The 21,498-nt window shown below is 35.9% G+C and overlaps 1 protein-coding gene across 2 annotated transcripts in view; it reads left to right on the top strand.

The window, feature by feature from the left end:
* crppa (CDP-L-ribitol pyrophosphorylase A) overlaps window positions 1-17,897 on the top strand; it is a 34,496-nt gene extending 16,599 nt beyond the window's left edge. Inside the window, exons 9-10 of one of the 2 annotated variants that reach the window (XM_059514066.1) lie at window positions 819-944; window positions 17,430-17,897. In XM_059514066.1, coding sequence (XP_059370049.1) covers window positions 819-944; window positions 17,430-17,534 — 231 coding nt within the window. In that variant the 3' untranslated portion in view covers window positions 17,535-17,897. Of the gene's footprint in view, window positions 1-812; window positions 945-17,429 lie in introns of both variants that reach the window. The other variant, XM_059514064.1, reaches the window with a different exon arrangement.
* The last annotated feature ends 3,601 nt before the right edge of the window (window positions 17,898-21,498 follow it).

A 21,498-nucleotide genomic window follows, 5' to 3' on the forward strand; every position in this document is an offset into this window, starting at 1 on the left:
ACATGAGATAACAAGATTCCATCTTTTTTAGTAACTGTTTTTTAGTACCCTATTTGTTTAAGTATAGATTTTAAGTTAATATTTTTAATAATTTAACAGCACATTGGCACATTTCTATAATGTCAGTTACTGGTAATGGTAACATATGGAAGTCCGTTTCCACCACTGAATAAAAAAATACAAATAACTACATTTCTCTCAGAATTGTGATATGTATAAACTTGCAGTTGCGCAAACTCGCAATTCTGACTTTATTGACTTTTTCTCAGAATTGTTTTTCTCAGAGTTTATATATGCCATTGTGAGTTTTTTTTTCCAAGTCAGAATTGGGAGATATAAACTCACAGATCTGAGGACATACCAGTCTGTTTTCCCCCTCACAACTCACAATTCTGAGAAAGAAGTCAGAATTGTGAGAGAAAAACTTATCTTGAATAGTAAAATCGTAATCTTTAAGTAAGTTTTTCGAAAATTATTTATTTAGTTTTATATCTTATTTACATATGTGTCATTACTATTGTCATACACTATATTGTGTTCCTGTAGCTCAATTGGTAGAGCACTGCGCTATGAAGCGCAAGGTTGGGGGTTCGATTCCTCGGGAACACATGATATGTAAAAATTGATAGTCTGAATGCACTGCAAGTCGCTTGGGATAAAAGCGTCTGCTAAATGCATAAATTTAAATTTTTTAATTTAATTACTATACTTTTCATAAACTTATGAACTCCCTACTATTCCCTCACGATCCTTCAGTTTGTGAAACCCTGCTGTAGATAAGTGGAGATGTTTTTTATTCTTTTTGCTGACAGGTACAGCTGAACATGACAAATCAGTCTGTCGACAGCCAAAAGACAGAAGAGTTAAGAGCCTTCAGGAGTCTGGCCTCTGAAGTCATACTGGGAAATGTTCTGCTCTATGGAATTCAGATTGATCACACCAAGGTAATTTTCTCAATGAGATATCATTATGTCTGTTCAAGGGATAGTTCACCCAAAATCTGAAAATATAGCTTTGTTTATAAGTTTTATCTGAGCCTGATCTGGCCTGGATAAAAGGTCTAGGAACATCCAAGAGGAACCTTGTCTCGTTGCTTGGTCATGAGGTCTAAAACATGTCCTTTGGAGAATTCATTAAATATCTTCACTATATATTAGCCGTTGTGGCTCCAGAGGGAAAAAAACAGAGAGAGTGATGTGTGAATTTGCCCTGTCTGGCTGCGGCCCCCATTTAAAATGCTCAGACAGCAGAGGGAGTGACTGTAATATGTGTTCGTCGTGATAAAATGCTTATTTTTGTGAGATAGTGGAAGTGCAGATAAAGACCATGCATAAATCACCCTCATAGGTCCCGTAATGATGAGGATAATTCCTCCCAGATGCGCTTATTCATGCTTCACAAAATAGCTGCCAAGTCTCACTTTGTGAGTTCTGACCCTTCCAACTACCTTCCTTCAGTATGTGAGATAGGTTTTTTCAATTAGAGGTCATGCCTCCTAATTCGGTATTTTATCCAGATCGTTTATGAGATGTAGTGAAACCGTTAGACGTTTTCTGCTGCTAGTCACGCCTGAGGGTTTGGATGACATAACGGTTAAATATATAGACTTTCCATTGCCTGATACTATACCGAATTTATTCCACTGGCATCATTCAAGCAGTCAAAATCAGGTTTTGATGATCACCGCTGGGAAACTTTAAAAGGCTCATATCATAAGCAATTAAGTTTTCATTGATCATTTGAGATGAAATAAATTGGTGCATAATGAAAAAATATTATAAATACTGATTTCGGCATAAATTGGCCATAAATTTAACAATAACTAGAGTAAAGCACTGTTGGTCAGTTCACATAAATTATGTTTCTTAAAGGCATGATAGGAAAAAAATAATTACATTTTAAGGTTAAAAAGAGGGTTTTACATTATAAATAGACGGCAGGGTAGAATATAAAAAAAAATAGATAATATAAAAAAGTTTCATTATAAAAATTGCCCAATGATGATAGCTAGATTTGTAAAATTGTTCGTAAAATAGATGCTTTTAGAGGATATTGTATTTAATAAATGTAATTTGACATGTATACCATCAGAAATGGTCCTTTCTTTTGTCTGCACTAAAGAAGATGCAGTTTAAGAGTAGTTTAGTTAAGGGTAGTTTAAGTTGATGTGGGCGATTTTATCTCTGTAGTCTTCCAGGATTATTTGATTAGAATCTTTGGGTTTGTTTTTGCTAGCCAGATGTTTGTACATGTGGAGCGCTTAACTAGTGGAGGGTTTGTTGTTTTGAGAACACTGGCATCTAATAAGGATTGGTAAACATCTTCTCATGAATACACATTCTGTCTTCATTAAAAACATTGCGTCTTTTTAATCAAAAACTTTTTTTGCTTTTTCTTACTTCTGCTTCAAGAACGTAATATACCTTGACTGTGTTCAGTTTGTTCAGTGACGCATTCCTTTTAGGACAGGATTTGACTGAAGTCTTTCAACGCTTTTCAGTGAAGCTTGAGACTGAAACCTCCATGTCATGGACCTCCAGGTTGTGGAAGTATTTCTCGCTAATCACCCTCCACGTAGATTTCGAAGAGATGTTTGCGTGATTCATTGTGTGTAAACAATGACAGGCCTCGTTAAACAAATAATTTCTTTCAGTCTTTCCACAGTATGTTTGTAATATGCAAAGTTTGCCTTATTAAATCCAGACTGAGGCACGCGTGACACTAACAGCCACATAGCAGCTTTGTACTGTAAATGTAGATAGATAGATACTAACCAAGGCTGCATTTATTTAATCAAATAAACAGGGATATTGTGAAATGTATGAACAATTTACAATTTTGCTATTTAAAATTGTTTTCTATTTTGATATATAACTGTATATTTTAACTGTCTGTTTTAATATATAACTGTAATTTATTCCAGTACTGTATTTTCAGCCATATCCTATATTTTCTAATATCCTGATATTATAATATCCTTCTTCAGGATTCAACAATGAATCAAATGAACTTAGTTTTTATTTTTAATTTGAAACAATGAAATATATTACTGCCACTTTTGATCAATTTAATGTGTTCTTGCTGAATAAAATTATTCATTTCTTTCAAAAGAAATCACTGACCCCAAACTTTTAAACGCTAGATAGATAGTCTTTATAATAACTATTTAACATGTGTCTTAGAGTCAGTAAAGTGATCTGACGGTGACAATACAGGTCATTTTTGGCCCCATCAGTGCCTGGCCAGTGAGTGACAGGAAGTGTCACAAGATCTCCTTCGCACATAGGGCCTGGTGGTCTGTCATGTGCTGAAAAGGCTTGTCACAATGATATATAGCCGTCCTAATCCCTCCTGTGAGAGCCCAGCAGTTTACCCACCCCTCACTTCCTTCTCAAAGCATCCAGCCGAGGAATCTAAACCTGAGAGGAGATTAGCTGCTCCTTAGAAAAGAGAAAAAGACTCTCCTACCTGCCCAGATCCACCCGTTTTTGAAACTGGATACCTGGTTTAGCCCAAATTTGGTCCATCTTGAGTTTTCCAAATCAGCCTTACTGGCACTAAAGCCTGATGCAGTTTTTAAATGGTTTATTTTTTGCAGGCTCGATTGCCAAATAATCAGTTAGATTTTCTGAAGACTAATGATGTTTTGGCTATCTGCAGGTTTCTATAGGAGTCAATACAGTACTGTGATGATTGAGGGACCACGAAAAGGTATCAGATCCTTAAATGGCTCTAAAATAACCCATGCTAAAATGATGTCAGGGTGGAGCGTACCTCAGCGTCTCTTTTTATACTCGTCTGCCTTTGACAGCGCAAATGTATTTGGCCATACCCTCCGCTTAGTGTCGGATTTAAGTTCCAGTAGTCATTTCTCATTCTCCAAATATTCCCCTTCTCTCCAGGTCTAATTGTTTTTACATTTAACTCATCATTCCGGCTGGCACAAATGCACTGCAGGAGGAAAAGTTAAAAAAAGTCAGTGTTTTTTCTTGTGCGGTCTTGAAAGATCCCTGCTGACAACTCCAGGCCAGAGCGCTTCTCCTTTGATATTGTACCACAGTTTTAAAACTAAAAGATCTGCACTGTGGCAGCATGTGTTGGGTATTCTTGATATTTAATACTAATGATGCACTGAAATTTCCTAGTCAAAACCTCCATGAACACAGAAAGTCAGCCTTTGTTTGAAATAATAGACCATATCAATCCTATTTATGATATCATATATATTTTTAATAGTGATTACGCTAAATAAAAAAATAAAAAAACAGTTTAATTGTGAATGTGGGGTAATGTAATACAGTATGTGACCATGAACCACAAAACCGGTCATAATTGTCCATATCTTGAAATTGAGATTTATACATTGTATGAATGATGTATAAATCTCAATAAATATGCTTTCCATTAATGTATGGTTTGTTAGGATAGACAATATCTGGCTGCGGTACAAAATCAAAGGAGAAGCAGGAAGTCGTGGCCTAATGGGTAGAGATTTGGACTCGTAATCCAAAGCTTGTGAGTTTGAGTCTTGGGCCGGCAGGGATTGTAGATGGGGGGAATGAATGTACAGCGCCCAGTACCACGACTAAGGTGCCCTTGAGCAAAGCACCGAACCCCCAACTGCTCCACGGTGTGCCGCGGCTTAATTGGCTGCACACTGCTCCGGGTGTGTGTGTGTGTTCACTACTGTGTGTGTGCACTTTAGATGGGTTAAATGCAGAGAACGAATTCCTGTTATGTTTTTATCAGCTGTTTGGACTTTAATTCTGACGGCACCCATTCACTGCAGAGGATCTATTTGCGAGCAAGTGACGTGATTCTAAATTTCTCCATATCTGAAACAAACTTATCTACATCTTGAATGGCCCAAGGGTGAGTACATTTTCAGCAAATTTAAATTTTTAGGTGAACTATTCCTTTCAGAAAACTCTCATAATGTACTTGCACACTTGTACTCATAATGTTTTACAAAGGTTGTTGGTTAGTTTCTACTGAAATTAATTTCTGAGGTTTCTGTTCAAACCTGTTCTGACCTAGTTTTTCTTACGGATGATTTTTGGACGTTGCAGTGATCAAAATAATGGTGCATCACTGTGTAATGCCTTAAGAGCATGCCTCCAGATACATGCTGGCGTGTCTGATCACACACTGTAACCCACTGTTTATTTAGTATTGATTTGGCAGATTACATAAGCCACTGATACGCTCAAGATCTTGCATTTACATGCAAACTCTCATAGCGAGACAACATTCCATTCAAGAACATTCACAAACAAATTAGATTAGAAATTAGATGCTGATGTTTACCAGGGGCGACCAAACGGCTTTGTAAACATTCAATCAGCAAAAGGCCGTGGTGGCGTGTTCTACCCCATGCAGCCTGTCCACGGCAGAACACTTGTTTTAGATTTGAGACGACCACCCACTGTCAGGTATTGAATGTCCACTGAACAGTAATCTTGTTTTGAGCTCGGGAGTTTTTCAGGATTTAGTATGAGCCTCGTTCGGTTAAGTCATTTGAAGTGGTTCACCTCTGACTTAAATCTTTTTAGAAGTTTGTGTTCTTTTCTTGGTGGTAAGTCAGGTCGAGCCATTGATAAGCACAACCTTTTGAGTGAGCTATATCCTTCCTACACTGGAAACCATTTACCGCACCATATATGTTAAATATACAGTTGAGTCCAGAAGTTTAGACCAAATATATCCTGTTAGATTTAAAGTCTAATTTAAGCCTGGAATTCAAATCATACTGGATAACTTCTGGAGGTTGTGTCGACAGATGGCAATAAAGCAAAACGTTTCTGCTGCACGTCACTCAAAAATTTTAGGCAGAAAACAAGAACAAAACAAATGAACAAACAAACAAAAAACATTATATAAAATTGGAATGGTAAGATTTAAAAAAAAAAAAAAAAAAAAAAATTCTAAGTTTCTTATGGTTACCAATGCTGCATTATTTGATCAAATGCTATTTTAAATATCTGCTTTCTATTTTAGTACATTTTAAGATTAAATTTATTCCTATGATGCAAAGCTGAATTTTCAGCATCATTACTCCAGACTTCTGTGTCTTCAGAAATCATTCTAATATTATGATTTGATGTCTTTTGAATAATTGCAGTTTTTAGTGTCCTTACATGTCCTTGCAAAGTTTTGATTTCCAAAAAAATTTTTTTTTAATTCCAAACTTTTTGGGGTTTTATATATTTGTATAAAAACACTACATTCGAAAGTGAAAAGTGCAACAGGTAAAATGAAGATGAGAAAAAGTATATTAAAACATTCTTAAAACCTATAAATGCTTGAAAATTTGAGTATTGTTAACATCCATTTTAAGTACAATTGAATTTATTATATATATATATATATATATATATATATATATATATATATATATATATATATATATATATATATATATATATATATATATATATATATATATATATATATATTTAATCAATTTCTTTGTACAAAATACATTATCTGGCCACATGGAGTAATCCATGATGCGAAAAGGGAACAACTTGACAACTTAATTTTTTATTAGTATATAGGAAGATGGGTATTTATATTGCATCTGTATAAACCGTGCAGGTTTGTTTTCCGCTAAGCAATTTTGCTGTCTCTCACACTTTCACCTTTACTCTTCTACAAATGATGACTGTTTAGTCTATGGTAATTCTTGTTTGGACAGCTCGGGAACAAACGCAGACAGTCTTTTGTTTGAGGGAAAGGTGAAATATTTACGTGATAAGGCTTGTTCCTAATGCATCAAGACGAGGTGCGGGCGCTTGGCGATGGGTGAGCGTAGAGATGCAAAATAAGGATGTAGAAACTGAAATGCTGAAGGAAATAACATACATGACCCGGGCTGATCTCTGACTAGACCTCTCTGTGTATTTCACAAAATGTAATGAGGTGAACTCAAGAGGTTTTGTTGTTAACAGCGGATGTTTGGTTTCTTCATGTGGGCCTTGGGGTATCATGACATACTTTACCATTTTCAACAGATCTGTCAGTGTAAGAAAGCATTGTGGTCTATCATTGTTTAGGAACATGTCTGTCGCCAGGTCAAGTACAAACATAGAAATCGCTCCCTCCCTCTGACTTGTTGAAATAGAGCAGTATTCACAGGTATGGAAACAAAAGCTTTCTGTATTTTCTTCGCCTCATTCCTGTGAATGTGGTAGGTTATGCCTGAGGCTGTTCTACAGAAAAAAAGAGATCCAGAGAGACAGTTCACTAAGGAAACCTGTTTAAGACATGAGAAACTATAGACGCCATTCTCCTTGTAACCGAACGACGGAAACCTTCATTATTACTTTGATTTTCTTTCAGTGTACCTTGACTTGTTTATCTGAGCAGTTCCTGAATCAATATTGTGTAATGCAGTGCTTCAATAAGAATGTGAATGTGTCGTCCAGTTTAAGAGAAGAGAAGACACACAGATCCCTTTTGAAATGAGGTGAGACTGAACGAGAATGATGGGGTCGTGTTGAGGACACATTTTGGAGGCACAATCCCACAAATCTGTCTTTTTTTTTTTTTAAGTATTTGTGCTGGTGGTCCATTTTGAAAAATCAGTGGGCCGAATCATCTTTTGCCTTTGGTTGGTGTTTTCTTCAGAATAAAGTGGTAATGGAAGAGATTAACAACTGTCAAGTTTTTCTACAACTATAAGCCATGCAGTGTATGATTTTCAATCCAACCCATTTTGACTTTCATTATTTAACTGACATTTCCTGTACATTAAGTTAATTGTACAGAGTCAATTGCTAGCTTTTCCCTGTTGATATTAGATGGCACTTTCCAAGTTGAATTTTGTTAAGCCATTTTTTTGAGACGTTAAAGCATACAGGTGCTGGTCATAGAATTAGAATATCATCAAAAAGTTTATTTCACTATTTCCATTCAAAAAGTGAAACTTTTATTATATTCATTCATTACACACAGACTGATATATTTCAAATGTTTATTTCTTTTAATTTTGATGATTATAACTGACAACTAAGGAAAATCCTAAATTCAGTATCTCAGAATATTAGAATATTACTCAAGACCAATACAAAGAAAGGATTTTTAGAAATTTAGATTTTTAGTGGACCAACACCAGCAGATGACATGGCACCCCTAACCATCACTGACTGTGGAAACTTTACACTAGACCTCAAGCAACGTGGATTGTGTGCCTCTCCTCTCTTCCTCTAGGATAGAGGGTTGCATTAGGTTTGAGCTCCCGCGGGACCCAACACAAATCTCGCGGGAGCGGGAGGTTTTACCTTTGCTCCATGCGGGAGTGGGTGGTCAGAACATTTCGCAGGAGACCCCCGGGGAACGGTGGTGTGTAGTAAAAATGGACTCAACACAAGAAGTTGAGAAGAAAATTAAAGCTGCTGTTTACTTGACAAAAGCAAAGCAAGGCAAGTCAAACATCTGGAAACAATTCTCATTTGTCACAGGAAAAAATGTGTTTTATTTTGAGCATTCCACCAGAACATGTGAGTGGAGCGGAGATGTAATATTTCCTTAAGAGCGCTGAGCGCCTTTCTGAAGATTCCGCTCAGCTCGCTCAATACACTCAGTGCCGCTTGCTCAACCCAGTACATTATCTAAGCGTACTTTAAATGCATTTATTTATTATTTTAGTTGTCTGAGTTTATTTAATTTATTTATTTAAGTTATTTTCTAGTTAATCGTTTGGAGCGTGTAGGCAGTAGGCCTTGCCTAGGTTTAAAAACTGAAGTGCCGCTAGTTTCGGTTTTGTTTTAATGGTTAATGTTTTATAAGGCTAATAAAAAAAAATGCTTTTGTCATTTGTGGTGCTTTGGTTTAACATCAGTTACTTCATATTATTTAAATGCAATCATGTTTAAAATCCGTTATTCTGGATGTTAACTTGAACTAATATTTAGTCTGAGTACCTATTTGTATACATTTTTCACAAGCTCTGAGATAAAGTCCGCGGGAGCAGGCGGGAATGGACACAAACATAGCGGGTGCGGGCGGGAGTGGAACACATAGGTTGCGGGAGCGGGCAGGCCTGGCCTACACTACAGGAGCACTGAGCAGTATAGAGCGCCCTCTCGCGGCTGTAGACGGTAATGTTTCCTCTTGGTTCATTTCTCTCAGTTCATGTCAAATTAATTTTGATAAATAAGTCGCACCTGACTATAAGTCGCAGGACCAGCCAAACTATGAAAAAAATGCGACTTATAGTCCGGAAAATACGGTATATAACCTATTATGTAACATAAAATTAATCTTGCATTAGTAGTATTATCTAGGTCAGTGGTTTTCAACCTGTGGTCCGCGGTGGTATTGCAGGTGGGCCGCCAATTATTTTCTGTTCATTTCCAGTCCATTCTAGTGCTGTGCGATTAAAAGAAATCGTCATAAAATCACGATTTGAACGTGCGCGATTTCTAAATCCCTTTATAGCATGATTTACCACGGCCCTGACCTCGCGTAGTATGCTATCCGATCCAATCAGAATGCATTGCGCCTAGCGCTAGAACAGAAGAGACTGGGCATATGCCTAACTCCAGGTTCCCACACTGTCTGTGATGCGCCTTTTTTCTGAGCCCATGTTAATGGATCAGAGCGTTCACACTACACGCGGTAAAAGGCTAGAAATAAAAACGTGCGAAAATAATTAATATATAACACATGAGCATAGAGAGAATTGTGAGTGCACAGGACGCAGTTTAAGTGAGAGGAGACACGTTTTAAATGCGCACACTCTCTCCGTGCAGAGCAGCGTGTATCTGAGCAAGCACGTCTGGTTTTGTGACAGCGCAAAGGAAATCTGCGTGCGTACAGAGAGATTTTCGCTCGTGCATTATTTTATTGTGCTTTCGTGTTGTATTCATGCGCTCTCGCTGCTGACCGCATACACATACTATATACACACTGCAAACACCTGAGGCACAGCTACAATTAATGAACATTAATGAAAAAAAAAAAAAAAGTCCCTGTACACAGGATTTTTTTTTTGCCATAAGTCCATACATTTTGTTAAATCTTTACTATAGTGATAATTTTGACTTATGTCTGTTCTAGAGACGTTACAACTTTTTGATAAAGCTCTAATTGGTTTTCTTTTGGAAATATGTTTCAAATTATTCCTGAATGCATTTATGACTGTAAAAGCATATCGGTGTGTGTCACAATCGCAAAATTGATCAAAGAAATCGCCATAGGTTTTTTTTTTTGTCCATATCGCACAGCCCTAGTTCATTCAATAAATACAGTTAACAATCTAGTTTCTGAGTAATAAGTTATTACAATAGTGGGGTCAGTTAATTTTTTTGAAGTGGGCCGCGCAAACATATGTGTGTGGTTGTGTGGGCCGCGAGTTGAAAAAGGTTGGGAACCACTGCACTGATCTAGGTGATTTTTCCGTGTTGCCTCTCTCTCTCTTTTTCTCTCTCTATAAAAGTATATTTATACATTTATCAGTAAAAACTAAATGTTATATTTATAAAATATGTTTTTAATAAATGTAATATAAATATTTATTTACATATGTATCTAAAACTAAAACCAATTGTAAATTCTGTTGCTTAGAAAAATATATGCTATAATGAAATTAAATATCTATATATAAAATAAAGTTGTTATTTTTACAAAATACCAAGGCATCGTTTCTAATTATTGTCTAGTTTAATTTGAAGCAGTGAAATAACTCAATCTAAAACTGGAAGAAAGGATAATAAAAATGTAAAAAAGAAAAAAAATACATTTAATAAAAAAATTTAATTAGTTTATTGAAAATATGAATGATAAGAAGTTCTTTTCACTGTATGTTGAAAGAAAGCGTTTCAGGCTCTGCTTTGTACCTTGTTAATGGATTGAAATATAAGATTAAAGATTAAGTTTAAGATGTACTTTGCCAAAGAGTGTAAAGCAGAATTGATATATTTATTCACACATTAGCATGGTTGTCCTATTCGAAAAAAAGAAAAAAGGCCTACCCAGTACAGTTCAGCCCCATATCACATCTCTGAAGTTGACAGTAACCCGGGCTCGATGTCTCTGTCAAGCTCTTTGCCTCTGGCTACTGTCATTTGATTGGCAGTCTGGAGGGACATTCAGGAACTGGCGCTATTATAATTTCCCAAAAGGAATGCATGGTCAGAGTAAGAAATGGAATATCATGTTTTCAAAGGGACACAGAACCTGCATGGGTCTTAATGGCAGAATAAGACATTTCCCTTTAAAATGCATTTTGTAGTGTTTATTTAGGCTGTTTCCTGTTTAATTAGCACCACAAGTTAATTAGTCTGTCACTTAAGATCAGCTTTTGGTCAAGACCTTTCACTTTCTGCTGCCTCCTTGTGGTGGACTCCCACACACTTCCCTTTAAATCACAATGCACATTACTGCTGAAAAATTATTACTTGAAATCCACTTTGGCTGAAAGTGTTGGTAGTAAAAGTCTAGCACTTGTCGTATTGATCTGGCTAGAGTGCTGTGACTAAGTATTCTTTCCAGTTCAGCTGGCATTTAAGGGTTTGAAAACCTTCACGAAGGTCATTAAAGAAAGACGCTGGCAGGCCTGTAGTGGAATAAGACTCACTTGCTGCCTGGAAAGAAAAAGACTGAAGGGTGCAAATTGTCATTGTTAAATTCCTAATTGCTGAGGCCCCATCTTCAAAGAGCCCGCCGGTGTGAGGTGGGCTGCTCCGTGCTGCTGGAAAGACTTTATGGATCTGCAGGATTTTCAAGGACAGTTGAACGACTCATTGTGTGGTCCTCTGCTGAACAAGCTGTCATCTTAGTACTTTACGAGTCAGTTTTCTGTAGCATTTTAGGTAAAAAAAAAAAAAGTATTAGAAAAGTGTATAGTTTATAGTTTTAGTAATTGTTGAACAATATCAGGTTATGTAATAAACATTGGCACTTACATTTCTCTTATATTACATGGAAAATGCCTATATAAAAATGATCTCACAAACATCTTGGTGTGTTAAAAGACATCCAAAGCTCCAGTCTAGAGGCTCTCTCGAGGGAAGCCACGGCCAAGTACAGAGAATTTCATTAGTTCTGCCAGTTTCAGGTTAAAATGAGTTTGAATGGCCTTTTTACATCATTGGAAGAGTTTTCCACTAATGGACCATCATTAGGGGGAACAAATGAAAGAAAGAAGGGATTTTACAATGGAAAGAAAGCAGCCATGTGTCTGGTATCCATGATTCTGATTTAATCTTTTTGTTCAAAGATGTTCTTCTTTTCCATTAAATTACCATTGTAAGATTACAAACTTTGGCCTTGTATTCCCTCCATTGTTGTTTCTGTCCTTTCATTTGTTCTTTCCAGTCTCAGAGCTTTCTTGGATATCATCTGAATCTGAATGAGAGAATTGATCTGTTGCATTTCATTGCATCAGTAATAAGATTAAAAGAGATGTTGGGGGATGAAAGAGATACAATTTGTTTGTATTTTCTATTAAAATAGCTTTGATCTGTTGGCTTGGGAAAAAAGGTTTGTTGTAGTGCACAGTTAGTAGTATAGTGAACAGCATCTCGATCTCATCCACTTGCTTTAGATGTAAATTAGGCTGGCCTGGGACCACTGTAAATGTTTTATCCATCCCATAAAAGCCTGGAAAAGATACTGGAACTCTTGGAAAATCCCTGCAGTCACAAAAGACGAGCTATTCCATCTGAGACTTCAAAAAATGTAAATTCCAAGTGTCGAATTTCCTGTTCCATGTGTGCTTTTAAGTGTTGGCCATGACACCGCGACAGAATAGAGCTCATTAGTAAGCTTTCTGCTGTCAGGAATGGAAAAGCGATGTAATATTATGACAAATCATAGTGATTACCTTCAGATTTAATCATTTAGCATATCTATATTTAGTTGTGGTTTAAAAACAAGTCATTTTAAACAAGTGGTCATAGGGGACTCATTTTTTTGAGCTATTTTTGCCACTTTATAGGCCTTGAACGGTTAAATACACACACTTGTATGTGTCAAAATGCCTGTCTTTGCAAGTATACCCTCGTAAACAGTAACTTAGGTCTTATGTGAAGGCAAACAGCAGAGAAAAGCCCTTTTCTAAACTACATTTGAGTTTTGATTCTTATCACCTAACGTCTGTGATTTTCAAGTACCAATTCGAACGGGATTAACGTCTCTGTTTATTACAGAGGTTGGAGGGTCTGTTTTGTACATCTGGGCATCACAGAGATCAAGTGTTCTGTATGCGTGCGTGCATTGTGTATTGTCATTCGTATTGATATACCAATAGTATAATCACAGTTTTACTGCCAATACCATGGTGCAACTATATGGCTACAGTAGTATAGCAAAACCATGTTAATGTGTGGTTACTTTAGTTTATCTATTTTATTTATTATTTATTTGTAGAAAACCCATGTTTAATTTTCATAAAGGTAGGCTACGTATGTAATTAAAACATAATGTAATTGAGTGCAGAAATAAACGTGAGTAGCCTAATCTTACCTGATGCAGATATTACAATAGCCAGTCTTATCAGTTTAACTGATCTGGCTCTTGATTTTATTATTGTTATTTTTATTTATTTTCTGGGAGGCAAATATATCAAACATGTGCATAAGCGTGTCTATGTTAATTCATGTTGGCCAAAACACACAGAAGCACAATGTTAAAAAAAAAAAAAGATTGCCGGAAGGCAATCATATACATTTGCATTTGGATGGGATTAGTTTTCTTAGAGGATCAATGAATTTGCTGAAAAACAGTAGGTAATTTGCTCTGAAACACAGACGTGGCAGGATCGGATTAAAATCACCAAATACGGCTGTGAAACACAAATTTCTCTAATGACCCCCTGTACAACTGGTCCTGTCCGAACGGGGCTAAAGAAAACACGTGTAACACTATATATCGGATCTGGGCAGTTCTTAAAGTGACAGCAGTCTAATATTTCTGCCGCGTCAATCATGTTAATCATACAAAAGAAGACAGACAATCTCTCACTGCTCTTGATTAAATCAATTTTGTAACTTTCATAAGAAGAAATATATATTTAATTTACACATTTAAAGAATATGCAGTTTTTATTCATTTAATGACTTTATACAATGTATATAGAATTTCTATTGTAGTTTTTTGTCTTATTGTCTTATTTATTAAGTGTTCCTGTGGCTCAGTGGTAGAGCATTGTGTTAGCACCACAAAACAATGTAGGTTCGATTCCCAGGGAACCAGTGGCGGCTCCTGCCAATTCTCTCAGGGGGGGCAAATGTTTGCATGATTAATGAGGATAAGTCACCCATTCAATTGATAAATTAACGGCTACTTAAAGATGTAAAGGGAACTGAACTACTATAGTATTAATTAAAAAGAAACTGACATTGAAAATCAATCTCTTGCTCTCCTTATGTTTCTATAGGCGTGTTAACAATTCAGCAGCAAATGAAGACTCATTGAAGACGCCAAGATGTGGTTTTTCCAAAAAAACTTTTCAATTTCCACTTTCGAAACTTCGATTTCAGTTTAATAAGAAATAATTGAAGTCACATAAATCACTGTTTACACAGCTCACTTATAGAACACTGCTCATTTGTATTACACTGCTCAATTATATATCATATTACTCACTTACATTACACTGCTTACTTACATTACTCACTTATATTACATATGCATCTTTGATCTTTCGTGTTTTTTCACCTTCTCCGAGAGATGATGCATTTCGGTGACGCCTGTAGTTGTCCATGCGATGTCCGTTACGCTCTCGCGATGGAACAAAATGCAGCGGTAAATGAGCAAAATAAAGCGTCAGCTACTTCGCAGCCGGCTAGCCTTTTTCTGCGCTCAAATCCTCGAAAATCCTCGTTTATACAACTTCTCTCCCTTTGTAGATTCTTGTTTGATGTTTAAATTTGGTTTTGGTGGTCCTAATTCTTTAATTGCCAATTTATCCTTATTGCTACGATGAATGAATGGTCTTTCTTTCAATGACACGATAGAATTAATCTGCACTGAGGTAACGTTTGCCGTGATATTGATCAAGTTCAGCTGACAACTAAATTTGCATAGCCGTCTCTGAGTTTTTTTTTTCACATTTGATAAAGATATTAAAGAAGTTTTTCATTTTTTTTTTTTTTTTGTTAAAATTAAAAATAGTTTTTTAAATGTTATTGGATGTCACTGTTCCCACCAGTCGTTGCACAAGTTAAGGTTACGCACGATGACGAAAGCATGTTAGGGCTAGCCCTCCCGGAACCTGCAGTTTGAAAAAAATTATCTTTGAATGGAAGTCTATGAGAGCACTCGGGGCGATTCTCAGTTTGACAGAAATCGCCCAAAAAGGGGCGGTACTACACAAAATGCGACTCAACGCTGATTGGACTATTTAGAGGCCGAACAAACAGTCTAGAATAGTGAAAGCTAGCATGACACTGTGGTTGAATGTGAAAGAAAAAAAATCCCTCCCTTTCGCACTTTGGTGGTGCGTCGCCCAATCGCCCTAATGGAGAAACCGCCACTGCAGGGAACACATGTTAGGTAAAAAATGTTAGCCTGAATGCACTGTAAGTCACTTTGGATAAAAGTGTCTGCTAAATGCATAATTTAAATTGAATTTAATTTATTGCTAGTAATTAGTTTCTTATTCTTAGTTAATCACTGACTGTTTACTTGTCTTCTGTAAACTTGAATTATTATTATTATTTTATTTTTTTTAAGGCTAGTATTAGTTTGCTGTGATATGACACCCACTGGTGACAAGAATCAAGAAATTTCTCAAATATTTCAATATCAAAAAGACCTTATTTAAAGCAAAATGAATTATATTGTGGTATATAACATCAAAATTAAATAAAATTACTCATATTGTGACATAAGAATTAGGTCATATCGTCTACCCCTATTTTCAACCATTGAATCAATCACTTAACCTGTTTACTCCAGTGTGACTTCCCCTAAATGAATGCACTATATTTTCCCCACCACATTTTAATTTAACATAAATGAGCTTAGCATTTTTATCCTTTTTATGGATTGATGTTTTTTTATAGATCACAACACACTTCAGAGTAAAATCAATTTCCATTTAGTGTGTTGACTCGAACTCAACAGTATTATTATCTTGTTTTTCTCCACGTGTCACTGTGATTTTTCAATGTCATGGCAGCTCAAATACGTTCCAGACAAGAAATTAGTTGTTGATCCGCTGCTTGCTTATTACATGTGAGTCATATTTTGCTACTCATTGGAAACATGAGACTTACGCCGGCTTAAACCTTTGATCCTCGTTGGTGATCTTCTGTTCAGAAAAAAGAAAATTCCCATATATTATTTTCCCAGTAGGACTGTCGTGTCACACCAATAACAAAACCGGCCACATCAGTAATGTTGTCATTAGCTGTGGTCAAGTAGGCGAGCTTTTCGTCTTTCTGCATTTGTAAATATTCCACAAACATGCTTTTTTCCGTGAACCCGAGTTTTACATGTGGGTGGCAATCAGGTTGGGGCCATTTGTTCTTCATTTCCTGACTAAACAAATACATGGAGGTCATTCTTCATTGGTTTAGACCTCATTACAGCGTGTTATCTGATGAAACGCCGATATAGGAATTTGTGCCATAAACTTACTTGCTACATTTGAATTGTGTGTGAAATCTGTCTGTGAAGTAGCTGTCATTAGTTGAAGGGTAGGAGGATTTCAGTTGACCGCTTGCAGATGTTTTGGCTCCTTACCCAGAGTTTTGTACCCATAATTAAGTAAGAAAACAGTGTCTGAATTACAAAAGAAAAAACAAGGAGCCTCCTCTTCATTTTATTCCTTCTTTGTTGTTCTTTTCTTTTCCAAATTGTCTCTAAATGAAGATTAAAAAGCAGTGCACACTGCAGAGCTGCTGAAGTTCAGGAGCCGCTACAGTCTGACCATCAATCGTGATTTTGTTTAGTTTTTACACAAATTTTCTTAATCACTAGATTTTAGTTTATTTCATCCTCCTGCTCACAAATTGAATCCTGTGGAGTTAACTGTGGAAAATATGTGTAATGATACTCAGAGTTTAATAACATCTTATCCATGGATTTGTAGAATTTGGAAGCGAGAGGAGAAAACAGCTACTGTGAAAAATAGTAAAAGACTGACGCTTTAAAAATAAAAATGGTAACAGTTGTGGAAATCATTAAGTTGGAAGTCGAAAGTCAACCACAAGCATCAAAGTCTTGGTGGCATTAAGACATTAAGAGAACTGACCAGAAAAGACATGAAACAAAACCTGAAACCCTGTGAGCACAATAGGAGGCCTGACTTTTTTTTCTTAGGCTGCCAAATATCATGGCCCTTAACTTGTCTGCTGATGAGAAAACTGGAAAAAAGCACAGGTCCACTCGCATTTGATTATTTTGAGCACATCTGTTTGTGTATTCAAGTGTCTTTAAATGTGTGTGTGTGTGTGTGTGTGTGTGTGTTCCTTCAGGTGCCAGAGCAGTGGGAGAGATCTGTGGAGAGACTCACTCAAATCACAGTCGCCCTCATCAGAGACAGAAACGCTGCTCTCACTGGACAGCTGCTTCATGCCTGAGACTGAAGCATGAGAAGATGTGTTACAGTAGACGACCAGGGGGCAGCCAGTGGACTCACAAAGACAGAAGCACGGGATCTAAAAGATCAAAAACATTTGCAAATGAAGGCATATAAGTATTAAATAAATTACAAACAATGAGTGACAGTGGGGCTAACAGTCATTTTTTTGGATCAACTGATTGAATTGATTCTTTAGCTAAGATTTCAAGGTAGTAGTTTTTAACTCAGAATTTAATTTGCCTGGTTTGCCTAGGCCCATGTACATCAGTACACAAGCACAATCAAACACCTCTCTGAATCCTTACAAATATTTCATTGTAAAAATACATTTTGTTAAATAAAACAAATCAAAATAAATATATCTCTGGTTTAGTTTTTTTTTTTTTTTTAAACTTACCTTTAGGGGCTTAATCTTGTCATTGAAAGCTTGGGTTCATATTAAGGTTGTCTCTATAGTTAATGAAATGCTGCCATCTTGTGGAGGGGTATGAAAATTTTCTGTTATGCGTCACAGTTGATAATTGTCTTGATTTGACATCACAACCTAAAATGTCTTAAGTAAACTGTTCAGTGAACGTTTCTTTAGTTTATATTTTAAAATCATTATTATTTCTTAAAGGATTTAAATTTGCATACAGAGCAGACTGTGTGATTCTTGATGTTGAAGAATCAAGGAAATCTTTTCTTTTTATTTCTTTTTATTTTATTTCTTTTTATTCTATTTATTTTAGGTCAGTAAATGTTTTTTGTAAAGAAATGTATTACTTTAAGGATTAAGAGTGACATGTGTATGTTAGATATATATTTTATATTCGGTTCAAAACTTTCTATTCATCAAAGAATCCTAAAAAGTAAAAAATAACAAAAAAATTTCACTTTTCACAAAATGTTAAACAGCCCAACTGATTTAAACAAATGACAATTTATTGAGAAGCAAATCATCATATGAGATTAATTTCTAAAGGATCATGTGATACTGAAGACTGAAGTAATACATATTTCAAATTTAAATATATAGTTTTTTCCTTAATTTTTTTTACACAAATATTTATTTCCATACATTCCCTTCCTTGTCATGAACATTTTTTTTTTCAGATGATATTAAACTTGCGGTTTCCTATGAACCCGACCCTAAATATCCTTCGCAGGCCTCCTTATGTGCTGCAGATCACGAGAGCTCCAATTTATTCTGTGGGCCGGCTTTAAACCCACTCAGTTGGGAAGGCCCTGGTGACCACATTTCATAAATGTAGCTGTTTTTATAGCTTAACCCCTGTCTGACGGAAACAGAATCCCGGACGAGCCCCCGAATTTGCGTCTTGACTCTCTCTCCTGTGCTCACCGCAGATTGCTAATTGATTATGGCCTTGTGCTTCCTCTCCAATGAGCGTACGATAATTGTGGCAGGTTGTTAAAATCACTTCCTGTGTCTGAATGTTGGCTCAACGTGAAGGCCTTCTACAGGCAGGCCAATCAGGAGCTTGTTCTTGCTGCTTTAGTTTCCATGGCGTGAATGGCCGACAACCCTATGTTTTCAAACTTAACACTGTTTACTCAATCTAAGGGTGTCTTGATTTATTTCTACAATTTTAGATCTAGTAAAAATATGCAACCACTTTGGTACCTCATTCATTCAAACAAACAAAGTTTCTGTCACCTTCTCTTGCATAACTTTTCTCGCTTAACCAAACTCTCCATTTTCTTTTAGTAATTCGTTCCACATTTCTGCATGTACACATGTGAAGGTGAGTGCGTTGGTTTTTGGGCTGCCAGCGGGGTACCGAGAGCATATCTCTGTGTGAAGTCTGAGGTTTTGACTGAGATGGATTAACCTTTCAGATGTTCGGCAACATGTCATGGACGTTTCTGGAAAAACTTAAGATGGAGCAAGAGTGAAAGGATCAGGTTTACACTTTATCCTTTTGATTTTGATCACCTGGACAAAGAGGAGATGACCGTATCATTTGGATGATATCCATAGCAAGGCCAATTACAATAAAACATACACTACCATCAAAAAGTCTCACCTGGGCTGTTTTTATTTAAACAAAAATACTGCAAAAAATGAAATAATATTAGTATTTAAAACAAAACATATATTTGAATATATTTTACAGTTTTATTTATTACTGTGATGGGAAAGCAGGCATTAGTATTCAGTGTCATGTGATCCTGAAATCATTCTAATATGCTGATTATTAATTTTAAAAATAGTTTTGCTGCTTAATATTTTTGTGTAAAACATGATACAGTGATCTTTCAGGATTCTTTCGTTTAAAGAGCAACGTTTATGTAAAATAGTAATATTTTGTAACGTGTTCACCGTCATTTTTGATTAATTTAACGCACTGTTTTCTGAGTATCAAGTAGGCCTATTCATTTCTTAAAAAACAAACAAAAAACAATATATAGTTTTATAAAATGTGGAAAATACACCTTGACTATACTTCTGTTTAGTTATTTCATGCTTAAATTGTAGACGAGGCATTTTTGCCAGTTTGATAAAGCCAGTTACAACTGTTGAAGTCTATGAAAGATGATCACAGCCTAATATAATATTGATCGATATTTCCGTGTTATTAATCTGGTTTTCCCCGTGTTACACACCAGCATCATCTGAGGCTCCAGTACAATGGCAGGTCTGGATTAGTTTGAGACAATATGATTCATGTTCATTTGCTCGTACAGCTCTGAGAGTTCGTGTGAAACGTTCTGAGAAAACCACTAACCAGGAACAGCTGTGAAACGGTCAAGTAAGCGCTCGCCATCTTTCTGCAGGAGAGAGGTTTCGCTGGTTTTCCTCTGGCGGAGCTGCATGTAAAATGCATGTGGTGCCGGTGTACGGGTTTAGATGAGACTTACGACAGGGTTTTGCTCGATTCTTTACATTCATCAGTTTCTTATGGTTTTCTTGCAGATTTTTCAGGTGAATTCTTCTGGCTCTTATCATGGAGCTGGAACTTTTGAAGACAAATTCTTCCCTCATGTTTTGAGGAAATATTTATTACAGCATCTTAAAAAAAAATACATTTCCAGGCCAGTCTGAGATTGCTAGTGACTTCTGTTTTTATTACAGTGTTTTATTTTATTTTTTCATAATTATATTATCAACTTTATTTAAATAAAAAATAAAAAATACATATTTAATTATTTATTATTATTATTAGTTCCCTTTTGTGTTAAATAACAGCAAGTGTTTGAGCATTTACAGGGTTCCAGATGGATGAATAGACATGGACTTCAATCAGAAAACAAATCAGGTGCACAATTATAAGAAATACTTATACGGTTAGACAAGCTATACAGTAAATGCATTACAAAGGGTTTCATGCTATATATTATTATTTAAGCTAATATTATTTAGGAAGAGAAAGTGAGACATGAAGTAGGCTAGACATTTGAGCACCACAGTTTTAAACCCTTTACTTTTTTTTCAACGGTAGGAAATATAATGACGATAAGTTTTGATGCAAATGTGAATGAGCTTCTTTTGCTTGATGTTTCTGAATGAAACTTTAGTATCAGTGTAAGCTAAAGAGAGGTGATTTTTTTTCTCTCAAATATGCCTTGTGGTCTGTTCAATTACCTCCTACTGGTTTGCAAAGATGATTAATGACCGAACATCACTCAAATTCAGCACCTCTCTTCTGTGATCCCTCTTGAGAATCATTTGCATGCCCGACACGTGTAAATTGGATTTTGTGAATACTTCTGCTGTGTTTGTTTTGGCCATGTTTCATAGTTACTCTTAAGTTGTCATTTCCTGGGCCAAGCTGATGATGAAGGGTAGTGTTTCTTCTGATTTTCCTTTATTAAATCATTTGTAAAACTGTATTAATTCACTTAAAAATTAACATTGTTTGATTTAGTCACCATCATGTTATCTAAATCTGTGATGTTTCTTTAATTAGTGAAATAAAAAAATAAAAAAACGTGCAATATTATATTGTGCAATATTTCAA

The sequence above is a fragment of the Carassius carassius genome, chromosome 28, assembly GCF_963082965.1.
Source record: "Carassius carassius chromosome 28, fCarCar2.1, whole genome shotgun sequence".
Lineage (NCBI taxonomy): Eukaryota > Metazoa > Chordata > Actinopteri > Cypriniformes > Cyprinidae > Carassius > Carassius carassius.